This window comes from Falco peregrinus, chromosome 3, assembly GCF_023634155.1.
Source record: "Falco peregrinus isolate bFalPer1 chromosome 3, bFalPer1.pri, whole genome shotgun sequence".
Lineage (NCBI taxonomy): Eukaryota > Metazoa > Chordata > Aves > Falconiformes > Falconidae > Falco > Falco peregrinus.
In genome coordinates this window covers 71,411,258-71,436,995 of record NC_073723.1, presented here as the reverse complement: position 1 = coordinate 71,436,995, position 25,738 = coordinate 71,411,258, and the positions used below count along the sequence as shown (strand labels likewise).

General features: G+C 42.6%; 2 protein-coding genes across 2 annotated transcripts; one reads left to right on the top strand and one right to left on the bottom strand.

Moving 5' to 3' along the window:
• Nucleotides 1-16,133: 16,133 nt before the first annotated feature.
• On the bottom strand, nt 16,134-21,122 carry SEC61B (SEC61 translocon subunit beta). Its single transcript, XM_055799847.1, has 4 exons — nt 20,963-21,122; nt 20,771-20,868; nt 20,403-20,504; nt 16,134-16,467 (listed from the first exon to the last, which is right to left on the bottom strand). The coding sequence occupies exons 1-4, from the start codon at nt 20,963-20,965 to the stop codon at nt 16,380-16,382; spliced, it is 291 nt and encodes a 96-aa protein (XP_055655822.1). The 5' UTR covers nt 20,966-21,122; the 3' UTR covers nt 16,134-16,379.
• A 247-nt stretch (nt 21,123-21,369) lies between these two features.
• On the top strand, nt 21,370-22,964 carry ALG2 (ALG2 alpha-1,3/1,6-mannosyltransferase). Its single transcript, XM_055799846.1, has 2 exons — nt 21,370-21,723; nt 22,047-22,964. The coding sequence occupies exons 1-2, from the start codon at nt 21,403-21,405 to the stop codon at nt 22,944-22,946; spliced, it is 1,221 nt and encodes a 406-aa protein (XP_055655821.1). The 5' UTR covers nt 21,370-21,402; the 3' UTR covers nt 22,947-22,964.
• The last annotated feature ends 2,774 nt before the right edge of the window (nt 22,965-25,738 follow it).

The following is a 25,738-nucleotide window of genomic DNA, read 5'->3' as shown; positions in this document are numbered from 1 at the left end:
AGCTCTAAATGTGGTGCTTTTCCACCTGCTTCCTGAGAAGTCTCACCAGCACAAGATCTCACAAGATCTAACTAGATTGACTCTAGATGAATTGAAAAGTTTTCTTGAAAGATGGCAGATCCTGGTATCAGAGGATGATGACTGCCTGAATCATCCCCAAATAATAGCTCAGAAACCAAACCACAGAGTCACTACATTTGGGTCAAGTGCAAGAAGGCCAAATCCAGTAGTGTCATCTTAAGGAGCATGCAAGCTGTCTTTTCCTCAAGACTTAAAAAAGTCATACATCTAGCCTCTCTAGGACGAGAGTAACTCATGACATTATTATACACCTTCCTTGAACAGAACATTCCCCCTCACTCTCTTCTGAAAAAAAAAAAATCTCTGGCAACAAATGTATCTGCTCCAGCTAAGCATGGCAACAAGTGGGTATGTACCCTTCATGACAGGTCATCCCAAGATACTTTTGCTGTATCAGTCAGGGATACACAACCGTTCATGACTGTTTCCTAACCTCTGCTACCAAGTCATTGCATTCAGGCTACATTACAGACAGCTTGAATTCCCATCAGTCTTGAAATCTAAGGGCAGGGCAGGGCAAAAGGAACACGCCACATATGCAAAGCCATGAACTTACTGTGAGTCTAGCTGAAGCCTAATGAAAGAATTACACATCCAGTTACAATGATGAAAGTTGAAATTATATTCAGTTAAAATTGTATATACACAAACATTTTAATATCTATCCATTTCTTTTGGCAGTGTGCTTTCCTTTCTGCTGGTGCAGGGGAGGGGAACAGTGAGCTGCCAGTATTCACGTCTTTCACAAGTATGATGTTGGCAGTTTCTTCCTTTTCATGTTTTCTAACATGCTCTGCACCTTGGTCTTTCTTCACTTATCTCCAACTCTATATTGTACATGTACTTACTATGTATGGTGTGTATTACATATGCTGGATACTTAATATTTGTTCTCTTTGTTATCCCTAACTGGTTTTACCTAGCTCTAAAGGCTGCCTTCTTCTGATCACCAGTAAGTGACCTCTGTGAAGTGTTCATAGCCCTGGGGCCTCTGGTATCATAGTTACCTGGTCATTAGAAAATTGCTATTACAGGTAAACAAGCTAAAAGAAATCTGCAGGCAGGCCAAGACAAGTCCATACAAAGCCAACAGGTCCAGGAGGCCGCCGTTCTTAACTTCAGGCAAATTCTGAGTTTGAAAAAAACTCTCAAGAATTGTATGTCTTCAGATCAAGTGGACCTCTGGCAAGTGGTGGGGACCGTGATGCAAAACCTTTGTTTTCAAGATCAAATATTCAGTTCAGACTGAATTAAAAGGAACTACAATTCATTACTCATCAGTCAGTCTCTGCAACAAATGTCTGAATTAAAAATTTGCCATTGTACAGGAAACAAACAAACTGGCATTTTTATTTATTGCAAAAGAAGATCAAAACTGAAGATTTCATGGCTGTGAAGAGCACTGCAACACCCTCTCTGGTCCAAATGAAAGCTTACTTCTCACCAAGATGAAGCAATCGTACTCCTGAAATGTGCCCACTGCTCCTTTTCTAGCTCACAACATAGGAATAAACAGCATATGTGAGTCTCCAAGACAGTCAACATAATCCTCAGTCTCTGCCTGCATATCCAAACACAAATGCAGATTTAAACTGAGGTTCGCTGTCTCTGACATCTCCCTCTATTACAATGTGTGTGTTACTTTGAAAGAAATGGTTGTTACTGATTATTTAATGATAATAAAAAGACATTATGAAATGCGTATAACTCTTAGCGTAGCCTTTACTCTTTCATGTGTTTTTCTTATGAGGTTCTCTTATTTCAAGAGAGAAATTACTATCAGGCATGGAATCTCATAGCTCATGGAAGAGGCAACATGACCTTTACTGCTATTATTGTCCAAAAATATATGAATTTTAATTCCATCCTAACACGCTCCATGTTATTTCCAGACACCGTCAACACTGTCACTCATTTACCTCTATGCAGTCATTCCCGAATTTATTGAAGAAACTTCCAGCTGATGACATTGCATAGAGGCGTTAATTGGGAACCACTGAGCTAAGCCCTGTACAAACAGACAGAACGCAATCCTGGACCACAAAGACTGACTTCCAAGATCTGCTCTGGATATTTTAGCAAACGTTCTCATGTTCTAAGTCTACAACATGTAGAAAAGAGGAGACCAAATTTTTCAGGGCTGTGTCTCTTATTTGCAACCCATCAACCACATCAATCTGGGCTACTCATCTTGAAAGAAAGGGAACACGACAAAAAATAGTAATTATACCTGCAGAATTTTTCAGAAAACAAAATTCCCCGAACAAGTCTGTCACATGAACACATCTGTCCTTTGTAGTGAAAGTATTGCAAAAGCAAGGATACTTGCTTACAGATAGGAACCAGATTGGAAAAACACTGCCTTTGTGATGGAGGAATGTCTACACCTTTTAAACACTGGAAGTTGTTATTGATTTCCCCACCAGATGGAGTAGCATGTACAGTTTTGCTGATTCCTGCAGACATGTGATTTATTTATTTGGAGTCTATACTGTATTCTTAGCTAATATCATGGAACTGTCTCTACTCAGTTAAGTAAATGACAAATTCAAGCTCCAAAGACTGAACAAAATCACAGGTAAAACTAAGGATCTTCTTTTTCTCCACAATTCACTAAGACCTTTGGTAATCTGAAGCAGGCTTTTATTGAGGTTCTGCTCACCTTCAGCTCTTTACCTCAACTGCCGTCCAGCAGAAATATCCCAAGTTTCAGAGGAGGCAGACATTCAAGTCAACATCAGAAAGGCTCCATAAGAATCATACCATCTTAGGATAATTCAGGTTAGAAGAGACCTTGAAAGGACACCTAGTGCAAGCCCCTGTTACCTAAAACTCAAAGATGGGTCACCGATGAGATGAGACCAGGCTTCTCAGGGCTTTTATCCATTGTGTCTTGAAAACATCCAAGGGAGGAGACTGCGCAATCGCTCTGGGCAGCCTGCTCCAACAGTTTACTGTCCTCATGGTGGAAAGATTACTCCTTACATCCAACCCCTCTCATTTTAAATTATGCCCATTGCTTCTCATCCTCCTGCCATGTACTGCTGTGAAAAGCCTGCCTTCCACTTCTTCATGACCTCTGTTTAGGCAGAGGAAGGCTGCTATTGAACCTCCCTTTCTCCAGGGCACACAGGTCCAGCTCCCTCAGCCTCCCCTTACAGAGCAAGTGCTCCAGCCCCTGACCACCTCTGCTGGATTTGCTCCAGTTTGTCACTGTCTTTCCCATATTGAGGGCACTCAAAACTGGGCACAGCCAAGCTCTGCTGTAAACTGCCAAGCAGGCCCTCCACTCTCCTGTATTTCCTAGTATTGACAACTCATGCACAGGCTAACTCATATTAGATGGACCTTACACTTTTATGTCAAGTGCCCAGCATTAGGTAGAGGAATATTTGTAACTTAAGGATCCTGGAAATCCTGAATTCTAGCCTGGCCTGTGTCACCTAATTACTGTGAGGAGAGGATTAAATTCTTCCATTTCCATGCTGCTTTGATGCAAGGAGAGCATACATCTTACAAGGAAACATATACAAACTTGACAAAAGCTATTTTTTCTTCATTAACGTGACAAAAGAACACATCCCCTAATGCCTGGGGACCAGTTTCAGAAGCAGGTGTGATAGGGTAGGACCTACCCAACACTTTCATCTCAAGCTTTTTCCTGGAAAAGGCAGGATGATGCTAGATCCCCTCAGCAGAAAACCAAGCAGTGCTTTCTGGCAGTGAAGGAAGGTGGGCACATACACAAAGAAATTGGGAGTGGTGTTGATGCAGAGCAAAGATGAAAGCAAGGGCAAAGCACTGGCTTTGCTCAGATGTAAATGGCTTTATCCCCCACAGAAACAAAGCACAGGACCTGTGATTACTGCCCTTCTTAGCAAGCAAAAGGAGGCACTGCCTGTGCAAGACCAAGCACAACCAAGACTAACTCCGTTCTTCAATGAACTATATCCCTTAAATGAACTTGAGCTACACAGGAATGATTTGTCTCCTACAAAGTAGCAACTGCAACTAGTGAGGATATCAGGAGGGTGAGCAGAAGCCGTATGATTCTTTAAAACAGAAAAGAAGTTGAGGGATTAGTCTGCCTAGAACTTGAAGGCAGCAGACCAAGAGAATAAAGAAACAATGGTATTGCTTGTTACTAATAGTATTAGTGGCTCTTGGGAATTAATATCTCTGAGTATTATGTTTCCTTTACTATCTTATTTCAAGATAAAATGTAGGTCTGCTTTGATTTAAAATTTCTTTTCGGTCCTGAATGAGAGACTGTTGTCTTTTGATGCACCTTAATGGTCTTTCAGGAAGACTGTGCTACAGGGGTTTTACCTGGCAGCATCAAGTGAGGGTGAGAAGTGAAAAGTAAGCAGGGAAGCACTGCATGAAAGCTTTTCTGTCATGGCAGGTGCTGGAAATATTTAGCATGGACATGTTAATTATGCATTACAGTAACACTTTCAAGTCTGGGATGTGATGGTGTTAAATGCACAATATAAAATAAGACTTTGTGAAACTATTGCTTTAACTCCACATTTCCTGGTTTACAGTAAAACAATTGAGTTGCACCTGGAATACCAGAACCCACAGTGCCATCACTCCACCACTTTACTCTGCTTTTGCAGCTTTTTCACAGCCAGGTACTTCACAATGACACAGTAAGATAGGATACTGTGTTGGGAACGTATGTCAGTTTTTATGACAAGGTTCCTTGTCATCTGATCCACAAATTATCAATAGCAGTGTTGTTTTCAACTTCAGCATTATCTGAAAGCCACTGTCTTACGGTAGATGGTGAAGGAACAGGTTCTGGAGCATTTAATTAACTCACAGCATTTTTCTACTAAACATGGTGATTAAATGTTTTTTTAAGGTATTAGCATTTCATTACCAATGCTCATGCATTGTAGGGGCAAGGCAATACGCTTCCTTACCATCTTCCTAAAGTACAGGTTTATTTACATAGTCTGCGAATCAGTTACAGATTTTACTAAGCCTGGCATGACTATGCCTACAACCTCACTGTTAAAAGATGTCTTTTTACATAGGAAGACTGCTGCAATTATCCCAGTGTAACTTCTCAGACAAGACATGTGAAGTTCACATAACTTAAATTATGGAGTTTGATCAGTTTATAAAATGCTTTTATGTTGAATTGCCTGCAAGAGCAGGGAAAGTAAATTCTGTGGCATTGGTGTTATTTTCTCTCTCTAGGCTTTGACGTCTATATGGCAAAAATGAGCCAGGTGTAAACACCCAGACATCTGCACCTAAACTCTCTGGAAAACATCCATACTTCAGCCACTATGTGGGACCTGACTGGTCAGCACTGGCAGTTACCTGGGATTACATTAATAAGGTTCTTCCTCAAAGCTTTTAGCATCTTGTCTACTTGAGAACAGCGAGACCACCCAGCCCTGAGGCTCTTGATGGACAAATGCTCCCAAGAGGAAGAACCAGGATTTTCATCCCCAAAACCAGTGAGCGTGCCAGAGGCTTTTAAGCCAGAGAGCAGGCAAGAAAGATAGGGGACAGGGCCACAGGTAAAATCATCTAAAAATCTGTCTGTGTCAACAAAGGGAAGAGGAGCTGTTCACTAAATGGAGCACTTGGAAACACAGATGTCAGCTTGCAGTGGCTTTAACTCATTTTAGGGAAATATCCTAGTGACTGAATCCTTCCCTATTGACAAGGAAGTGCCTGGCAGAATGGTTGCACTTGTATTCCTAGAGCCCCTTTTCCTTTCAGAGAATTAGCTCAAGGGAAGAAAGAATAAAGGGCAGGCATACATTTATAAGTTTTCTTCCTTCTACTGGGATCACTGGGAATGCTGAGGGGAAATTCAGAAAGGTACACTTTTTTACTGAACTCATACCAGAAATTAACTTCTATGTGTTGCTCTGGTCACCCAGTGCATGTTGTAGGCATCTTCTAGGATGGCCTGTGTGAGACCTACACATAAAAGAAATGGTGTAGGCTATTGAGAAGTAAGAACTTTATATAAATCAGTTTATGAGCCAGCAGATAGATCTGAATGCACAGGTGGTGAGTGAGAAATGAACAACAGGCGGCCTGGGAACCGTGCCTAGTGAGTTTTGGGATGGCACTCTCAAGCACATCTGAGTTTTCACTTGCATCCTCCATGCAAAGCAGAGCACGGGGCTAGAGCCTGCTCTTAAGGGAAACGCAATATCTAATGCCAGCCTTGTACACAAACCCAGACATACCAGTTTCTTGTGAGGATGGTCAAAAACAGTGACAGGATCTTTGAGTAAACCTGCAGTGATGCAGACTTATTCTTGTGCTCCTGGCAGGAAGGCAATTGGTCTCATTATCTGTATCTTCAACAAGTTTGTGAGGACACCAAATTTCAGAAGGTGGTAGCTAGGCTGGAGAATAGCACTGCAATCTGAGGGACCTTAGTAGTATAGAAAAATGAGCCAACAAAAATCTCTTGAAGTTCAGAAAGGACAAATGTTAAGTCCTGCCTCTTGGATGGAGCAACATCACACAGTAAGACACCTCCTGACTCACCAGAGAGCAGCTCTTTAGAAAAGGACCTGCCCCTTTGTCCCAGCAGAGAAGTGGAACGTGGACCAGCAGCATGCCCTTGCAGTGATGAATGCTAGCAAGATGCACAAAGAGCATGTCAAGGGAAGTAATCCTAAAGATGCTCTTTTACTTGATGCTCATTTGGAATACTGTGTCTAGTTTTGTGCCCCCAGTACAAAAGAAACAACAACAAACTGGAGAATCTAGAAGAGGGTCAGTTAGATAGTTGGGGGCTGGAGCACATGACATACAGGGACAGAAGTAACCAGGTTTGTTCAGTCGAAGAGAGCTAAGGGGGAAACACTAGCTGCTGTCCTCACCTGTATCAGGTTAGAGTAGATGGAGCCAGAGTTCTCTCAGCAGTGCACAGCAAACAGATGAGAGGCAATCACTGTAAAGCCAAAGAAGGGAACTTCTAATTGGACATAAGAAAAAAAATCTTCACCAGAGAGTGGTTAATCACAGGGACAAGTACCCAGAGAAACTCTGAAATCTCCCTCCTTGGAGATTTTCAAAATGCAATTGGGCAAGGCCCTCAGACACCTGATGGAGCTTTGATTCTTGCCCTGCTGTGAGCAGGGGCTGGACCAAAGTCCAGGAGTCCCGACCTAAGTACATTACATCACGACTTATACCCACATGTCCAATATTATTTCACATTGCCATAGCGACCTAGTGTTAAGTGCTGGTTCTAATTTGAATTTCCAGTTCATGGAAAATGTTGACATTTGGCAATTACTTTTCATTTTAATTTTGACCAAAACAAAAATATTTTTTTTAATTATAAATTTTAAAAAAACATTGTTTTAAGAGTATAGAAAGTTAAGCATATTGGTTAAAAATATGTTTTTAATATTAAATTTAATGAGTTTTATTCATATATTACTTTTTGAAAAGATCATGAATTTATAATAGCATCAGATCCTCATAAATGCTGACTTTGTTGTTTAGGAGGAAGACTTACTTTTTTGTATGTGAACATGCTCTGGGGGAAGACGTGGCTAATTTTATTTCAGTCTACCACATACTGTAAGTTGCAGCAACCTTCTATCTTTTCATGGCTGTTTACTGAGAATGTAGTAGAGACATGAAAAGCTGAGGCTATTGAACATGAAAACATCTTTCATCAAGATGTTAATTAGCTGTTGATGTAAACAGCTTTTTTTAAGGAAGAAAACATCTTCTAGTCATCCTTTTGGACAAAACTGCTCCCTTTTCCTTTAACACTGTGATTCCATAATTTCTCTACTTTTCCAGTGAAAAGGCTTGGCTGAAGAGGCCTTTATTTCTAATGCAGAAGAAAACCAGATTCCAGAGGTTGGAAGGGGTAGGGGAGGTTGAAAAACCCCACAACTCTCCATCAGTTTTTATATCCTCAGAAAGCAGAAATGGACACCTACCGCAATCTTTCCTTTCCTGCCAAGTCACTTCTGAAGGCTGCCTGGTTTCACCAAAACTGTTCTTGAGGTCGGCAGAGCTTACTCTGTTCCCTTGCTGGCAAGGCAAGCCAGAGGTCAGGGAGAGAGCCAAACTGCACTGCCACCAGATCTGATGTGATGCACCACAGCTTATGGCCAGTGCTCCATTTCAGTCTCAAGATCCATTGCTCCAAAGCGTAAAACTACACTGGAACCCAGTTCTTCCACAGCCTGAGGGAACAGCTGCTAATGGTCTGCAAGGGACCAAGCTAAAGAAGAGGTCATAGTGCTAAAACACCAGCTTCACTGAAGACAATTTTAAGCTGACTTATCAAGGCAGGTTTTGACGGGCTGCACAGGAGCAAACTGGCAGTGTTCCCCATTTCTTCCTCCTGATGGTATCCAGGGGTGAGAGGAATTCCATAGTCACAGAATTGACGAGCTCCTCAAATAGCCTAATGCCATACAAACACACACACACATACATATATGTATTTTATTTATTTTTATCCCAGCTAACTAAAAAAGTCAAAATGCTAGTACATTTGGTCAGAAGAAACCAGTGCCAAGCTTCTAGAACAGAATTACGTGGATTTGTCCTCGAGGTGTGCTGGATACATTTGCTGAAGTCTGCTGACAAAAAAAGCATACACAACATCTCTGCTATCACTGGAGTATAGAGGAGGTGGAGCAGTGATTTCTGCTTCCATCATGCAACTTCTTCCTCCTTCCATCCGACAGGGTGGCCAGCCCACCGAGCGCAAGCTGCACTGCCTACCCTTTCCATGCACAGCCACCTCTAGTACCTGCGCTCTGCTCACCTACCTCTGCTATTTGGGCAGAAGTCCACCCCACAGGTAAGCTACAGATACATTCCAAAGCATTATGGTATGGTACTTGTTTCACTGGTCTGTGAAAACATGAAAGCATCACATGACATACTAAGAAAAGCTGTGAGAGGTTCAAAATACTCCAACATTTCAGAATGCCAAGGTTGCGTCTTAAGCTCCCAACACACTCACATTTCTAAAAACTTTCTGATATCATCAGGTACAAGTACCATCTGAAGCAACCTTTCTATAATTCACTTGTGGCATATTTCAAAAGTGTTGAATCACCATCTGAAGCAACCTTTCTATAATTCACTTGTGGCATATCTCAAAAGTGTAGAATCACCATTTTGTCGGGGACCTAGCTTTGACAGCATTATAGCGTTAAGACCACACATACCAAATACTCTGCCACGATCTGCCCAGTGCCTGAAACTTCAACCAAATATATTCTTGTTCCTGGTCTCTGTAATGCTGCAAACATTTAAAAAAAAAAAACCAAAACCAAACAAACAAAACCCCAAAATATTACAAAGGCAATCTTTTGGAGGAAGCACACTGTTTTATAGCTCATTCCTTACCTTAAGTACACGGAGAGTCTGTTTTTCTAAGCAATTTGAATTTTATCATAAGTATAATTCCTGGGTATTTATTTCAGGTTTACAGCAAAAGAGCAAGCTTAGAAAGGAAACAGTAAAAGCACTAAAATTAGTACTGTTAAAATTTTTGCTCTTTGGAAAGCCTTTGTTGATGACTGTGACCTGACAAGTATGATCTCATGAGGTTTTTGGGTTTCCTCCCCATTGTACACTCACAGATTATTTCATCACCAAAATGAAGTTAAAGATCAGTAGCTCTGTTGGCAGCAGCTGGGATGCAGGGCTGCATTTAATCTGAATCTGCCACCTACAATGTTGACAAATGCTCCAACTACTCTGAGTTGCTGCTGTGCACAGTACTCCAACAGCCTGGAGCACCAGGCACCTACACAGCACCTTTTCACCTGACACTGTAACAGGTTCCAGAACTAAACCCTAGAAATGCAGGTTTGTCACCAGTGACTACAAAAGGTGCACAACTATTAGCAGCTACATTGTGGAAATCCGAAGTTAGCTAATACAAAGTTAAGTCTCAACTCAGACAGGCAAGATTTCTGTGTTGTTGGCAGAGAGAAAAGGAGTTCATCAAGCTATTCATGCTTAAGAAAAGCCAGGAAAAAGTGGGGAGAGCTATGACTGGATGAAGTAGTAGTGTTCCTTAAAGATCAGGAAGGAACAGCTGCAGGTGAACTACCTTGCTTGGACACCAGGTCAAATAAAAGGCCTCTGTGCTTTCTGCAGAACATAGATGCCTTTTCAGAGAAGCTACACTGCCACAGACACAACCGCCTAAAAACAGATACAAAGTTTGCTGCAAGAAGTCATTTTACTGAAAATTTTCCCCCTCAGAGTGGTCAACCTTTATGCAGTGGTCTGAGACAAGAGGCCCTATCTGATGCTCCTCTGTTCTTCAGTTTGCCACGGGGCAGAGAGTGGTTAGAAACAACTTCAGCTCAAGGTGGAAAATATTCTTGCAAGCAGAACTAGCAAAAACATCTTTCTTTTTCCCACAGATGTCGTGAGGTTCTTTCACTGTTCAGAAGCACAGAGATAATCTCACTCCACAAACTCTTTCATTCAGTGAAGGCAACTTTATCATTAGGTAATTCTGCATGCAGACAACAGGGATATTAGTATTATTTAATTCCAGTTGGAACAGAGGGGAGAAAGGCTCTAATTCTACTTACTATTCACCACTGTGAGTTCCTCCATGCATGCATTTTCAACCTTCTGTAAAGTTTTGTTTGTTTGTTTGTTAAATCATTCCCAAATGCCATAAAAGGTCGTTAAAAAAAAAAGAAAAAGAAAAAAAGCAGCTTTTCAGAAAGAAGCGTGGAAACAACAATGGAACAAAATCAAAATTAGCGAGGTCTACCAAGCCCCACAACTGCATCAGGTTCAGGTTCATGCTGAATTACAATAGTTCGGTCCTTCGCAAACTTCTCAGCAGTTTGTATCATGCTGTAAGGTTTTTTTCCCCTCACAGATGTCTTCCTCAGGTGAGAGCACATAGGCTCTCCTCCACTGATTGCAACATATACTGTACTCTTAATTGCATGGTACTTCTATTCAGGAAAGGAGTAACGCTGCTTATCAGCTAGTCTTGGGAGTGTAAGGCAACATTGCTTTAGGTTCTTTTCATATCACCTTCTCAGAAAGACAATCAGAATAGTAGCTAATAAACTGGAAGAAGGTCTCACGGAATGGTGTTTGACAATTAATAGATGCTGGGGAGGTAGCCTCTCTGAAACTGTAGCATACTGGCTGTAAATTTAGCTCTGATTTCTGGAAGCATTTCACTGAAATAATGTCTTACCTCTGCAGCATTTGTAAATATATTTGATCTCTCTCTGTAGCACATAGGAGGACAACAGGTCAGTACATTCACGCAGTGATAAATGCTTGAACTGAAAAAAAAATAATCACACAACTAGCTAGAATTTAATTTTGTTAACATTAAGACTGACATCTCTTTGGAGGAGGCAGTGCATTATAAGTTTTACTTAGTTCTGTTTTATGAAATGATAGAGTAACTTCAAAGGGTTCCTCCATTTCTAGGTGGTCAAAAAACCGCACACACTATTCTGGAAGGCAGCTGTGTGAAAACTCCTTCAAAATAAGAAACAAGAGTAATTATTTGCAACCTGTAGCTGAATGTGAGATAAAGGTATCAAATCTGTGGTGGTCCGCATCTGAACTTGGATTTTGTCATAAATAAAATGGGTCTGTTCCATTCACTATTGTTACTACCTGCCATGCCTCTGCATCAGAGCATTATCCTACTACATGGCAGAATTCAGTATGGTCGGCAGCCTCCAAAGAAAAAGAAACAACTAGAATATAGAAGGAAGAAGAGGTCACGATACATGTTCAGGGACGAAGTGTACTCAGTAACTTCACACCTGCTCTTGCTTTGCCTGCACTTCTTTTTACCAGCTTCTGAAATTAAAGTAGAAATCACAAATGCTATACAATTTTGCCCCAATTAAAAAAAAAAAAAAAAAAAGCCAAAAGGTAGACACTCCCTCTTATACCTCACATCCCAAGTTAAGAATAATTAATACTCTTATTATATTACTAACAATTCCAAGTCTACAAAACAGCCTTCTATAAAACACATTTATATAAACAGCTAATATAAGGACATCAATGCAGCCTTATTATCAAAGCTGGAAGCATACAAGAAGTTAGCCTTTGAAGAAACAAGATGCACCTCTTTATCCAGACAAAAAAATGTATATATATAAAAAAAATTCTACCAAGCCCCTCACAGAATCCATTAATATGTTTATAAAATCATTTAGCTTTCGCTACATGATCAGTATAGCATCCGCTCATCTCTAGCTAGCTAACACAGCTGAGCAAGAGAACACAAGCTGTTCTGTTTGCTTCTTTGCACTGCTGTCACAGTGCAGTCTAATAAGGGCATACCATCTTACATTTTCAGACACAGATCCTTTTGCATTTCTAAACTGGTAAGTGACCATACATACATGCATGTATGCATCTTTACAGATATATATATATATATGTGCCTATAATTAAAGGCATTGTAAGTTACCATGAACAGTGCTTAAGAGAGCTTACACTAGTTTGTGTTATGTCTGATAGTCTCAGAGAGCTTAAGAAACAGGCGACAGACGAGACATTAGAAAGCTGACAGTTTCTCATTGAAGGGTAATTTCAGAGTCTGGTGTGAGAAAAGAAAAAAATAACATATCCGTTTGCTGCAAGAGAGCTGTGCATATATGGGACAGTCATGAAATAGGCACTTGAACAACTACCCTTCCCCTTGGTCCCTTCAAGAATGAGAAATATTGTGGTTACCAGAGTCACAGTATTTATCATGACATGACAGCAAAAGATGGGAGGAGTTCACATGCTTTATGCACACTACAAGAAAGGTAGGCCTGGACGCAACCAAATGGATACCAGTAAATAATGAAGCATAGAAGGGGGGGCGGGGAAGAAGAAAAAAAGATTGTTTCTGTGTAGTAGTAGAGCTGGCTGCTACACAGACAGCAAAAGTAAAAGGTAGTTCTGAAACATCAGAACTAATGAAGCCCACATACTTAATAGATCCATACCTTATGGGTGACTGACTTCAGTGTGCAAAAAGGTGCAAGAGCAAAGACTAAAGCTTTTCCTGTCATAAAGGCCTTTAGGAAGTCTAGCTCTCCCCCTGTTCTCCCTAGGCATTAAGTGAGAGTCTTTTGCTCAGAGAGAACTTCTACAGTCTCCCTCTTCCACCAGGTACCTATTCCACCCAACCCTCAAGAAGAGCGCCTTTCAGCTTCTACTCCTCTGTTACTGGGTCACATACCGAGATCTAATGCTGGGGAGGGAGCAAAAGCTTAAGTGACACAGATGTACTCACATACAATAGAACCATTTCCTTATAAAACCCCTTCTTCACTTCAGGAATAATGGAGCCTGAGGTTGCAAACATTTTTTTTTTGAGTCAAGAATAAAACATTCTAGTATTTTATCATATCTTCTATGGAAATATAAGTTCTTCCAGATTTCCTGAACCTTTATTGTTAAGGAGACAAAGTAAAGATCTTTGTGGACCTAGAGTCTTCTTTAGCACCTAAGGAAACTATAAAGGCATTTACAATTTCTAACAGTCAGCTCAGCCAAACTTGTATTTCAATCACATAAAAGTAGGCATAAAAATCCAATGTCTTACTAATTCCTAGTTGTCCAATATGAAGCTTTGCAAATGACCATCCTTTCTTCTCTTCCACCTGTTACTGAAAGACTAGTTTTCTGTATTACAGATTAGCTACTGTTTATCAGCATAGCCATAATTTATTCACCCTGGCCAAACAGAATTTCATGTTCGTTATTAGCCAAACTTCTAAGTCTTTGCAACCTGCATTCCTTTACCTGTACTGCTGTGGATCTGAAGTTTTGATAAACATCAATTGCAAGAATCCACTACAGCTCTTGTACACAAAATGCTAAAAATATGAGCATGAGTATCTAATGCTTATGCTAATCATTAAACAGATCACAAATTGAAAACATACGACAGAGAAACCTTTTTATTATGTACAAGGAATATCAAACAATGCTATGAATGTTTCAGCTAGCTGCATCCAACTACAGTATCGCTTCTTTCATGAATTAAGGCAGCAACGTTTTTTTAGCCATAGGAAAGCTCACACTTCCAAAATACAAAGCTAAGAAGGGGTGGGAATTAACTTGTGCAAAACTAGACACTAGATTCTTTGATGGTGGACGCAAAAAATCTATGATACAGGCCATTCTAGAAAACAAAATACTCAATCAAGGACAGCATTGTCAAAACAGTCAACATTTTTATACTCAGTTGAACTTAATATAGCCTGTAGAGCAGTAAGCCTTCCCTCTGCCCCCTTTTCTGAATTTGTAGCCGATTTTGGTCTTTAGAAGCAGCAAGATACCAGACATAAAAAAATATGAAAGGCTTTAAAAATGGAATTATTTTATGTGGCAAAACAGCTTTTAGAGACCAGAAGTGTTTAGAAGAAATTTTTTCCTGCTGTGTTAGAAGACTGTATCATCAGGAGTAAAGTTAACATTACTGTGATGACAGAGTTGGAAGGGAGGGAGGGGAGTGTTATTTCCTGCTAAATTACTCCATTCCCCTTTAACACAACAATTACCTATTCAGATATTACTGTTATGCATTAATCCTTTCCCTCTGAGTACCACAAATTAAGTGAGCAGTGCAGCCCATCCACCTAATCAGTAAAACAACTGACTGGCATTTGGTCTTTTCTTAGAATTTTCTTTCTTGCCTTAAAGTGAAATCACTGACTAGAGATTTTTCTTCCTAGTCAAAGCATTTAAAATAAGAGACCCTCATTGCAGCAGTAAGCTAATCTCCCTATTTGCTTTATTTTCCCGTGTTTTTACTTCCCTTCCATATGCATAGCAGTGTGATCTGTGGATCCTTTTCCCCTTGATACATGATTTATTTGGCTCAGTTTCCACCGCTTCAGTGTATTCTGCTACCCCACTACCTTTGAGTTACCAGAACTCCCTGCTCAACTTTCAATCCTCTGAAAACACAACCCTCCTACCATTACATTTTGTAAGACAATTTTCAGTTTCTGCTCCAAGTCTTCTGTCTTTCCCTCTACATTTACACTGGGCATTATGGCATAAGCACAGCTCAATGCAATTATCCTTATAGCCCCAAGACCACATTCCATACTCTTGTTTTTGTTCTGAACAGCTTCTTATTTTCAGAAGTAATGCTACTTTTGAGAATTTCTTTACAGGAAGGTTGTACCTAAGAAAGGCTGCTTCTACATGTCAGCAGTCAACACTTGTATCAAAGTTATATAGCCAAGAATATTGTTTTCCTATTACAAGCAGATATTCAAACAGGAATCGTAACATCAACAACAGGCTAAAATAATTCCATACAACTGTATGAAAAGGCCTGATTTGGTTATCTGAATTTCAAACCCACATCAGCAGTTAGAAACAGCTGAAATGCTAATGCACAGTATGTATGTACCTTTAAAAAGAGAAGAACTGTCTGACTGTTCAAAAGAAACACCACCCAGGGAAACTGGAGCGGTTATAGGAAGAGCCACTTAACTGTATCCCAGCCTGTTTGCATGCTCTGTTATTTAAAATGCAGCCATTGCGTTTCCAGCCCTCCCATCCCATTTTCCTGACCAAGTCTCCTTGAAAGTCTGGACCTGCAGACGAAAAATGTCTTTGACAGTAATGCAATTCTTTTTAAAACCCACTGGGTACCAGTTCATGTTTTTCCTCAAGCAGTGTTTGAAGAACAGGCATATTTATACACTTCTATGTATAATGAGCACTGAGTAAAGTTTAACTTGCATTTAGGAAAAAAATGGAGCTATTTTTCTGGAATTAACAGAAGAACATGACCAGCTCATCTAGTGCACCTGTTTTATTTCAATAAACATGTCTGTTACCTTCACATGTTTGAGCATCTGATTTTGCCTTTCCCATTCGCAAACAAAGATCTTCTGGCATAAGATTATGTAACAGTGTACAGTATAGAAGCATCTGGTTTGAACTATCAAATGGCACTTACTCAGAAATACGGTTATATATGAAAACCACAAGTATAATGTTTTAGTTGTGGTATGCTGGAATAAGAGGAAAAAATACAGTTAAGTCTGTTTCTATTTCCATATAGAACTTTTATTGCAATACCTGTATTCTAAGTGTACAGATACAAATATAAAATGACCCATGACAGACTTTAAACCCGCCCAAATAGCGAACTGAGAAATTCATTTGATATTAGAGCCAAAGTTGAACGGACTTCAACAGGTGATGGGAAGCTTCCCCAGTCTTTCTCCAAGAACAACCAGGATCCACCATATTTTTGGTCCAAGACGTATGCTTTAAGTTCGCAGCTGAGCCTATGAACGAGTATATTTACCCCAGATGTGCAGCATAAACACAGAAGCAATAAAAAGAAGACTCATGACCAAAACTGGAACAGGGCCACTAAAAATAAAGAAAAAAATGCATTAACATAAGCAAGTCTGCTTTGTCCAAAGATCAGACATTATCAGACAAGTGAACTTACCAGTTCTTAACCAAGTGTACACTTTTATTCCATTCCCACAGAAATACCTTACAGTACACAGAAATGAGATAGCCATCCCTATGAAAAACTGCTGCTGCCCCAATGTTTTTAAAGATAGTTCTACACACCCTAATTGTGAAGTAACTATAAAGCACAATATAATAACGAAACCCCCACTTTTTACAAGTAGTGCATGGTTCATTATTACTCATCATTGTGAAAACAATCTACAGAGAATTATCATCTTTATTTACTACTCAGATAGCCACCTGAACAGAGATGTAGCCAGATACTAAAACCAAGAGAGTCCTCTAGCGGCTAGTAAAATTTTGGCATTAAATTCACATTAGCTGTTTTTTCAGAGGTTTTATTTCACAGGAGGTGAGACGAGGACTTCTTTTCTTGAAAAAGATACACAGTATGTAAAAGTTAACCCCATCATTATATCATTACCTAAGATGTATAAATTAACAAACTTATTAACTTTTTTCCTTCCCACTTTCATACACTGTTTAGAAATTATATAGTGCTGTTTTTAAAAATCAGTTTAATCTCAGGGTGCATGTGGAGCCTAAATCAGCTGTTTCACATTGTTCTGAGACAACAATTACGTGCACTACTACACAACTGCAAACACTCAACACTGCTTCATACCACTCACTTCATACAATTGCATTTCTGATTTTCAACCTGCTATTGGCAGAAACACCATGAATCCTGTTATCCAGCCTGGATTACCCTCCAGGTTACTGTGTATAAGCAGGTAAATACTACTTGAATACAAAGTAAAAAAGAAACTGAAAATGGATTGAAACACTTTACTAACATATTTTTCTGTAAGATCACAGTCCATGCACTTCGTAACAGTAATCTTATATTGAGTTTTAAAACTCAATTATTACCTATCATATTTAGACATATTTGGGTATGGAAAACCTGGACACATAGATAAAGCATTTAGCAAATAAACCAATGAAAAAACAGGCAAAATAAAAAAAGTCTGCACACACAGTGACTACATAAGCAACTCCTATGAAGGGATACAGAACGTACTTCTCAATCCCCAGTGTTTTATACGTTCTTTATGTCCTACGTAATATAAATCATCATGACATCAGGTGCACAAAGTCTTTACACTGTATCTGAATTACTATTTAATTCACTTGAGCCTTTAATAGTAGTAATATGTAAGCTACTCTTTGCCAAAGGGGCACAGAGAAAGAGAGAAGCACCACAGAAATAAATAGGGGAGACTGTTCGTGTGTTTTTTGGTTTGGGGTTTTTTTGTTCCCTCTACAGAATAATCAGCGTTCCAATACCGACATGTGCATGTAATTTCCTCCTGTCGCAAAGATAACTTGCTGAAACCCTGCAATTCTCCTCCATACCCCTGAATTTTCCTAACCCACCACGTATTTTAATTAAGCAGCAGATTCAGGCACCTGCAAAGATTCAGTACTGTGCATACTCATTTCATAAGGCCACATATTATACCACAAGACAAATTTGATTCTCTATCACGGCTCCACAGGAAACACCACCTATAGCTTTTAGAACAAGAAAGCTCAAGGCAAGATAGAGGAACCACAGCTACCAAGCGCCACAGAAAGACGAACTAGTTTGGGTTTAATCTTCTTGTCAAAGTATGCGATGCTCAATCTGAGTTTTAAAGAGAAAAATATTATATCCCACTCTCAACCTGATCCCCCACAGCTCCCTTTTGCTAATACTGTTTTTAAAAGACATATATTTTGTACCATCCTGTACTACAGATAAAGCACTTTCCTGAGGTGAACCAAACTTGCTTATTCAACGTATTATTTCTGATGTTGAGTACTGATACTAAAGAATCAGAGGTATAATTACACACAATATAAAACATAAAACTTTTGATCTAGAGGAGAATTCTCCTGATCATAGCTAGCATGAAATAACCTGTTCTCAGGTAGTTTTATGTATTTTTTTTTCCCCGGTAATTTTAACAGCTCATGTTTTAAACATGAGTAACCACTGAAGAAAACCCCACTGCCAGGTTAAGCTTTCCCACTGCTTTATGCAGTAGTGATCACAACCATTTTTAAAAACAGCTCTGGCTGCAGCACTTTACTGAGGCAACTATAAGCCCTCTACAACCCATTTTCATTTTTAAACCTAGTGAACAGGATAGAGATCGTAAAATTGGTTGCTATGGTAAAAACATGTGTAGAAAAATACATGGAAAGCTGTAAGCAAGAAAGTTGCACCCAAGTCACGGTTCAGAAAATTTTGTATCTAGTGTGCAGGTGATCTGTAAAACCAACTCCCTTTTACAGATTTGTTTCTTCCATTAAAAGCCTGACCATACAGCTACCCATGGTAGCCTGCAAAAAAACCACTCCCGGTGTTCCAAAAAATCTTAAAATTGGGAACCACCATTTTGCAACACTAATAGGTGCTGCAACATAAATAGAAGGGAAAAGTCTATCTTCCTACCTGCTTGTATTGAACTCTAGAACAACTGAGTGACTACTCAACATCAAAAGTGAAACCAAAGGATTCACAAGGAAACACTGAAATTGGTAAAGCTGCTTTGACGGCTTATATTTTTTCAATAGGTTTTTGATAATCTGCCTTATGGTAGAACACCTGTTTTTTCTCAGTCTGGTTTTATTTATTTTTTTTTATTGATCTTTAGTAGACAACAGAAAATAGATGCCTTGCCTATCTGCACAGATTTACCCTAGAACACTATTATTACTCATTGCCTTTTCCTTTTCTTTGCCTTGTCTCCTCTCTGGATTCAGAATAGGGAAAGCAAGACCTGCAGTAGCAGAAACCACTGCTTAGATGGTTTGCAGTATAGTTTTTGAAGAGTCAAGCACATACGTGAATGAAAACAAGCCAGGCAACTTCAGAGGAAGGACTATCCTTGGAACAATCACTCAGTCACCAACTATACTATCACCAGCCAGCAGCAGCCCTCTTAAAAAGCTCCAAAATAAAATACTAATGGATTCTAGAAAAAAGAAAGCAGCAATAGGGGCATCCCTGAGTATCTTGAGTCTCTTCAACCCAGTAAGAACAAGAGGCCATGACGTGTAACTCCGCAAGAAGCGCAGACTCCCACTCAAGGATGACTCAGCATGCACCCATCAGCCGAAATACATCACCTTTCTATCATTTTTACCCAAATATTATGCTGCAAAGCCTGTTTGCAAAGCTGATCTGAATGACACAAAAAGTATATGAATAGCCAAAAACTAGAAACTTAAGACTCTCTTTACAGTTATAAGGGACACTACCACCAGATACTTGACCATAATCTTGGAATATTCACTTTGCAGAAACAGAGACATACAAGGTATTGGAATACTATTTGCTTTCCAAGCTCAGCTAAAATAATTTCTCTTCAGCCTTCTAAAAAGAACACCCGAGATTATGCAAGCGTATGGCATAACAGTTGTGCTTTCAAGGGAAGGAAGGGCACAGGATCACAACACACCTATTAATAAAAACCCAAAAATTTTAAAGAGAACAAAAACATGTGCGCAGATGTCTAAACTCACTCTGACAAGTAAGCATTCCCAACTTCAAGGGCATTTCTTGCAGTCTTCCAAGAGCACTTAAAAGAAGCCTAGGCAATTACAAAATATAACTCGCACCTACCTTTTTGAGGCCACTATAACTCTAAAAGCTACCTTTTCAGGTTTACAAATAGAGTATTTCACCTCAAATCTGTCTAAGCAGCCATCAATTCAGGACGTTTCCCCATGCCGACCACAACACTGACCTCTCAAATCAAAGACTGGATGACTACATAAGGAAATGAAATAGATACCCGCCATACCCGCCACCATCCATATATCCAACTTACACTTTGAGCCCCGGAGAGTCCTCCGTGTAGAATCGCCACATCCCACCAGTACCTGTGGAAGTGGCACGGCCCGCACTTCTTGTCCCACAGCTGGCATTCTTCCTTTAAGGGATAACAGAGCGAAGCAAAGACCAAAACACGTCAGCAGCCTACCAGCTTCTAGCACCAAGCAAGAAGCAAGACACCTGCGTGAGGCTGCGGAGCCAGGCAGAGGGCACGGCGGCTGGCACAGCGCCGCCCGGGGCTCCGAGGACCGACGGCTCGGCCCCGCGGAGCCCCTGCCCGCACGGCGCTCGGCCTCAGGGCTGCCCGGCCACCAAGCACGAAGGGCCGAGGAGAGAGGGCTGCCCCCCTGCCAGGCCACCTACCTCTGCCGGACGGTGGAGCCGGCCGCGCGGGGAGCCACGGCCTTGCTGGGCGAGCGGCCGGAGGAGCCGACGCTCGTGGCGCTGGGGTTGGGCCCGGGCTGCGGGGAGAGAAGCGGGAGAGGGTGAGAGGCGGCGGACACGGCCGCGGAGAGGGGGCGCCTCGGCCAGCGCCAGCCCCCGGCAGAGCCTCACCATAGCGGCGGCGGCGCTGGCTCGGCGGGTCGGCACGGCCTCACAGACGCTCCGCTCCGGCCGCTCCGGCCACGTCCCCGCCCGCAGCAGGCCCCGCCCCCCGCCGCACCGCCCGGCGCCTGGCGGCTGCCCGGGACGGTGCCTGAGCGGCGCCGGCGCCTCGTCCCTCGCCCCCCGCCTCAGCGGCCGCTCTCCCGGCGGACCGACGCCGATCTGCGGCTGGGCCTCGCCCGCTCTCCCACCAGCGGCCGGGACGGGGCGGCCGAGCCGGGACGGCCCCGGCCGAGGCGCCGGGCAGCGCTGGGGCCGCCCGGCGGCGGGGCGGCAGGGAAGGCCCGGCGGCAAGGCTGACGTGTCCCGCGGCGGCCGTCGGGCCGCGCCTGCGCACTGCTGCCCGGGACGTGGCCGGCGGGCGGTCCCGCGGTCCCCCCGCTGCGGCCATGGCGGCGGCCGGCGAGGGCCCGTCCGTGCTGTTCCTGCACCCGGACCTGGGGCTGGGCGGCGCGGAGCGGCTGGTGGTGGACGCGGCGCTGGCGCTGCAGGCGCGGGGCTGCCGGGTGCAGATCTGGACGGCGCACTACGACGCTGCGCGCTGCTTCGCGGAGACGCGGGGGCTGGCGGTGCGCAGGGCCGGCGGGTGGCTGCCGCGCAGCCTGTGGGGCCGCGGGCAGGCGCTGTGTGCCGCCCTGCGCATGGCCTTCGTGGCGCTGTACGTCCTGCTGCTCAGCGGCGAGCCGGCCGACGTCTTCGTCTGCGACCAGGTGCGGCCCGGGGCGGGAGCGGGCGCGGCTGCGGGGAGGGAGGGAGGCGCTGCCGCTTGGGCTCCCCTCTGGCTCTGCCCTGCGGTGGGCCGCGAGGGGGAAGCCCCGGTTCGGCGGCCTCGCAGGCCGAGGCAGGGCGGGAGGAACTTGGGGGCCGCAGCCAGGCGCCCGGGGCGGGGGTGCGGCGCGGTGCGGTGCGGTGGTGGAGGCGAGAGGGAGAAGGCGCTTGGCCTGCAGGGCACGGCTGTGGGAGCACATGCGTGCACCGGTGGGCGCGGACACAAATAACCGATGTCTCCCCTTGGCTCTCCTGGTTGCACTAGGTGTCTGCTTGCATTCCAGTACTTCGGCTGGCCAGAACCCGTAAGAAGGTTTTATTTTACTGTCACTTTCCTGATCAGCTTCTTACCAAGAGAGAATCTCTCCTGAAGCGCATCTACAGATTACCGCTCGACTGGCTGGAAGAGTACACAACTGGCATGGCAGACTGTATTGTTGTGAACAGCAGGTTCACTGCTGGTGTGTTCAAGGACACGTTTAAGTCCTTATCTCACATAAACCCAGATGTCCTCTACCCATCGCTCAACATCAGTAGCTTTGATACAGCATGTGCTGCAGACATAGCTGACCTGGTACCAAAGAAGAAGTTCTTGTTTCTTTCCATTAATAGGTACGAGAGAAAAAAGAATCTGATGTTGGCTCTCGAAGCTTTGCATGAGCTTCGAGGAAGACTTGATTCTCATGAGTGGAATGAAGTTCACTTGGTTATGGCAGGTGGTTATGATAAACGAGTTCTGGAAAATGTGGAGCACTATGAAGAGCTAAGGAGACTTGCAGCCAAGCTTCGTGTTAACGACCACATCACTTTTTTGAGATCATTCTCAGATGAGCAGAAAATCACTCTTTTTAGTAACTCTATATGTGTGCTTTATACACCAAGCAATGAACATTTTGGCATTGTTCCTCTGGAAGCAATGTACATGAGATGTCCAGTTATAGCAGTTAATTCAGGCGGTCCTTTGGAATCGATCTTGCATAATGTTACAGGATTTTTGTGTGATCCTCTGCCAACGCAATTCTCTGAGGCCATGGAAAAAATTGTGAGAGATCCTCTCTTAAAGGACACAATGGGAGCAGCTGGGAGAGCCAGAGTTATGGAAAAATTTTCCTTGGAAGCATTCACAGAACAGCTGTACCAATACATATGCAGATTAACACAATAAAATTGTATTCCCATATTATGTATTGTACAGCTTTGTATCTCATTTGTATAGGGGACCAGTATTTATTGTGACTGTGATGAAGGATCCTGGATATCTGAATTTTCTCGTTATGGTTCTTGGGCTGCCTTATGTCGCTCAATATGAAGAGTGGGCAAAATGTGCCCTGCTGTCTCATTAGAAGGTGAAAATTTTCTTGTGGTAGGCTGAGTCGCCATTGTAGGAGTTCTTTTATGTCCTGTGCCTTGGAAAAATGCACGGTTAAATGCCAGTAACTTACTAGGAAATTACTGCACATTTTACTTTAATACCATACACTGTGGCTGATTCAATTTACAAAATGTGGATTTGTATAGATTAGACAAGCACACCTTTATTTTTATGTATTTAAAATGTTTTCCAGTAATTTTTAAGTAAAAGAGGTATTTCAGCTGAAGTGTGGAGAGAATTTCATAGTCCAGCCAACTGCATGTTTTTTAAAAAAACAACACTTAGGGATATGAACAGCCAGGTTTAAAATGATTGACCCCATACTGTGCTTCTCAAATTGCATCATGTCGTCACACTGGGTGTCATAAACAAGCATACAGGTGTGTAAGCAGGAGGAAGCTCAGACTACAATAAAACCAGAGGCACAAGACCACCTCTGGCAAAAATATCAGTGCTGAAATTCTGTGTCTCTGCAGGTATCTGCAGTGCTTAAGGATGTAATCTTACTTTGAGAGTTTCTGGTTTGTAGAGGCTTAAATGATAGCCCCTTTATTTTTCTAAATGACAGCATGGTTTTAAAAAAGGTGTTAACCTGGAGCAGGCAATAAAGGCATTTTATTTTGCCTGGTTTAGTGACAACTTTTCAGTATAACTTCTGAATAGTTAGCTGGGGTATACTTTTCTCCTGTTACAGTGACTGCGCATGTGACAGTAATTTGACTTTTTTTTCCAAGTGTACCTGGGTTTGAGCAAGGAATATCTGATGTTTTTATCTGCCTGTCTTTTTAGTGCTTTTTTATTGGTTGTTCTGTTTGGTTTCCATTAACAGACACAATCCATGTGGTTGAATTTTAAGTCTGAAAATGGATTGAGTAACTACAGTTTCCTCATTCTTTGAAATTCAGTTTTATATATAAAATACAATTTTGTAGTTGGCATTCTGCTATTTTTGTTTTAAGATAGTTTCAGGCATTTTCACATTTAGTATTTCATGACAGAGAGATCAGTCTTTCTGTTGCTTAGGACTGCAACCCAGGTCTCAGTATAAGGCTTTTCTTTAAAGTAAAATAAACAAAAATCACAAGCAAAGTCTATCCTTGTCTTTAATCAAGAAGTTGGGATGCTGTAATGCATATTATGGATTGGAAGCAGGTGGTCTTACAGGCCCTATTTCCAACATTTCTGTTTGTGTCAGAAGAATGTGCAAGCCTGAATCGTCTGTCTTGCCTCTTCCTGCATTTGTGCTCCTTCCCCACCCTGAAGTTTTCCTAAATCTTTGTGCAACTTTTTCGAGATGGGTGTCTCAGTAGTGACTGAAGTGTTTGGAGAGAGAAGGTGGAAACAGTATGTGGTCATTGATGTTAACACCTTCAAGACCTGTTTGGCCTGGGTGTTAAGCTCCTGTTGGAAGGTGCAAGATGATGGGAGCCAGTTCCTGTGTTGCTTAGTTTATGCTACATTCTCTTCTCCAGGTTGTGCTGGAGTTAACCTGGAGCCTAAGGTACACACCAGTGCACACTAGCCAGCATAGCTGCAGGCGTAGCTCCATTTATGCTCAGACCTTGGCTTCTGGCACTGCTGAGCCACATTGCTAGCAGGTGCGTGGTGCCTTGCAGCTCCTGTTGACAGCGTTTCACAGGTTGTTCTTGGACTTGACCTGCTGTTTCACATTTAGCTGGTGATTTACTGGAACGGTCACAGAATCTGTTACTGTCACTAGGCATCCCTGCTTGGGTACCGTGCCCCGGTCAGTGAGATAGCTGTCCTGTGGTGTGATCTCTTTCAGCTTTTGACTGTCACCCTTTGCAGAACAGCCTGTCTTGCTGCTTCCTGAGAGGCAGCTTAGCCCATCTCAAGCCCTGAGCTATCATGGAGCCTGACCTTCAGGTTAGCCGCAGATTCCTGCAGGAAGCTGTGGTCAGCATGTAGAGGCATGGCACAGCACTTCAGGCTGCCTCAAGATCTCTTGCTCCACATCTTGAGCAATTAGTGATCTTGATCTAGTGAAAGATGTCCCTGCCGATGGCAGGAGGGTTGGACTAGATGATCTTCAAAGGTCCCTTCCAACCCAAACCATTGTTTGGTTCTATGGCCTTCAAGAACCAGTGGGCACTGGTATCAGGATTTATTAGTTGGGTGTAGCTAATCTTTACCGTTTATCTAGGGGCTGTATATCCCAAGGGACATCAGATACTCAGCAGTAACAAACTCCCAGCTCTCAGGGCAGCCTGAGAGTGGATTGTGACCACATGGAAGACAATGGCCCTCTGCTCCAAAACCTGATGATTCACTGGTTTGGAGCAGTTTTGGGGGGACCACAACTGTACAGTGGCCAAGGTTGTCTTGCTGGAGCTTCATCAGGGGAAGCAGCTTGCCACTAACTACATAATTCAGTTCATGGAGTTGACTCTGGGAACTGGGTGTGAAGAGCAAGCCCTTATGGGCCCTCTAAAGTCTGGGGCCATCTGTGGCCCTCGAGATGGCTAGGACTGGCCTACCCCAGAGCCTGGAGCAGCCTGTCAGACTGGCCTATCACTGGAGAAGCACCTGGCTCTGCCAGGAAGAGCATATGCAGACCTCTGGAG

Bases quoted from the DNA above. Each gene is read 5' to 3' on its own strand.
- SEC61B (XM_055799847.1), bottom strand. The intron at 20,505-20,770 runs GTAGGTGGCCTG...TATCCCTTAAAG, and splicing joins GGCTCCACCGTCCGGCAGAG to GAAGAATGCCAGCTGTGGGA. The intron at 16,468-20,402 runs GTAAGTTGGATA...CTTTATTTTTAG, and splicing joins GACTCTCCGGGGCTCAAAGT to TGGCCCTGTTCCAGTTTTGG.
- ALG2 (XM_055799846.1), top strand. From the start codon at position 21,403: ATGGCGGCGGCCGGCGAGGGCCCGTCCGTGCTGTTCCTGCACCCGGAC. The intron at 21,724-22,046 runs GTGCGGCCCGGG...TGGTTGCACTAG, and splicing joins ACGTCTTCGTCTGCGACCAG to GTGTCTGCTTGCATTCCAGT.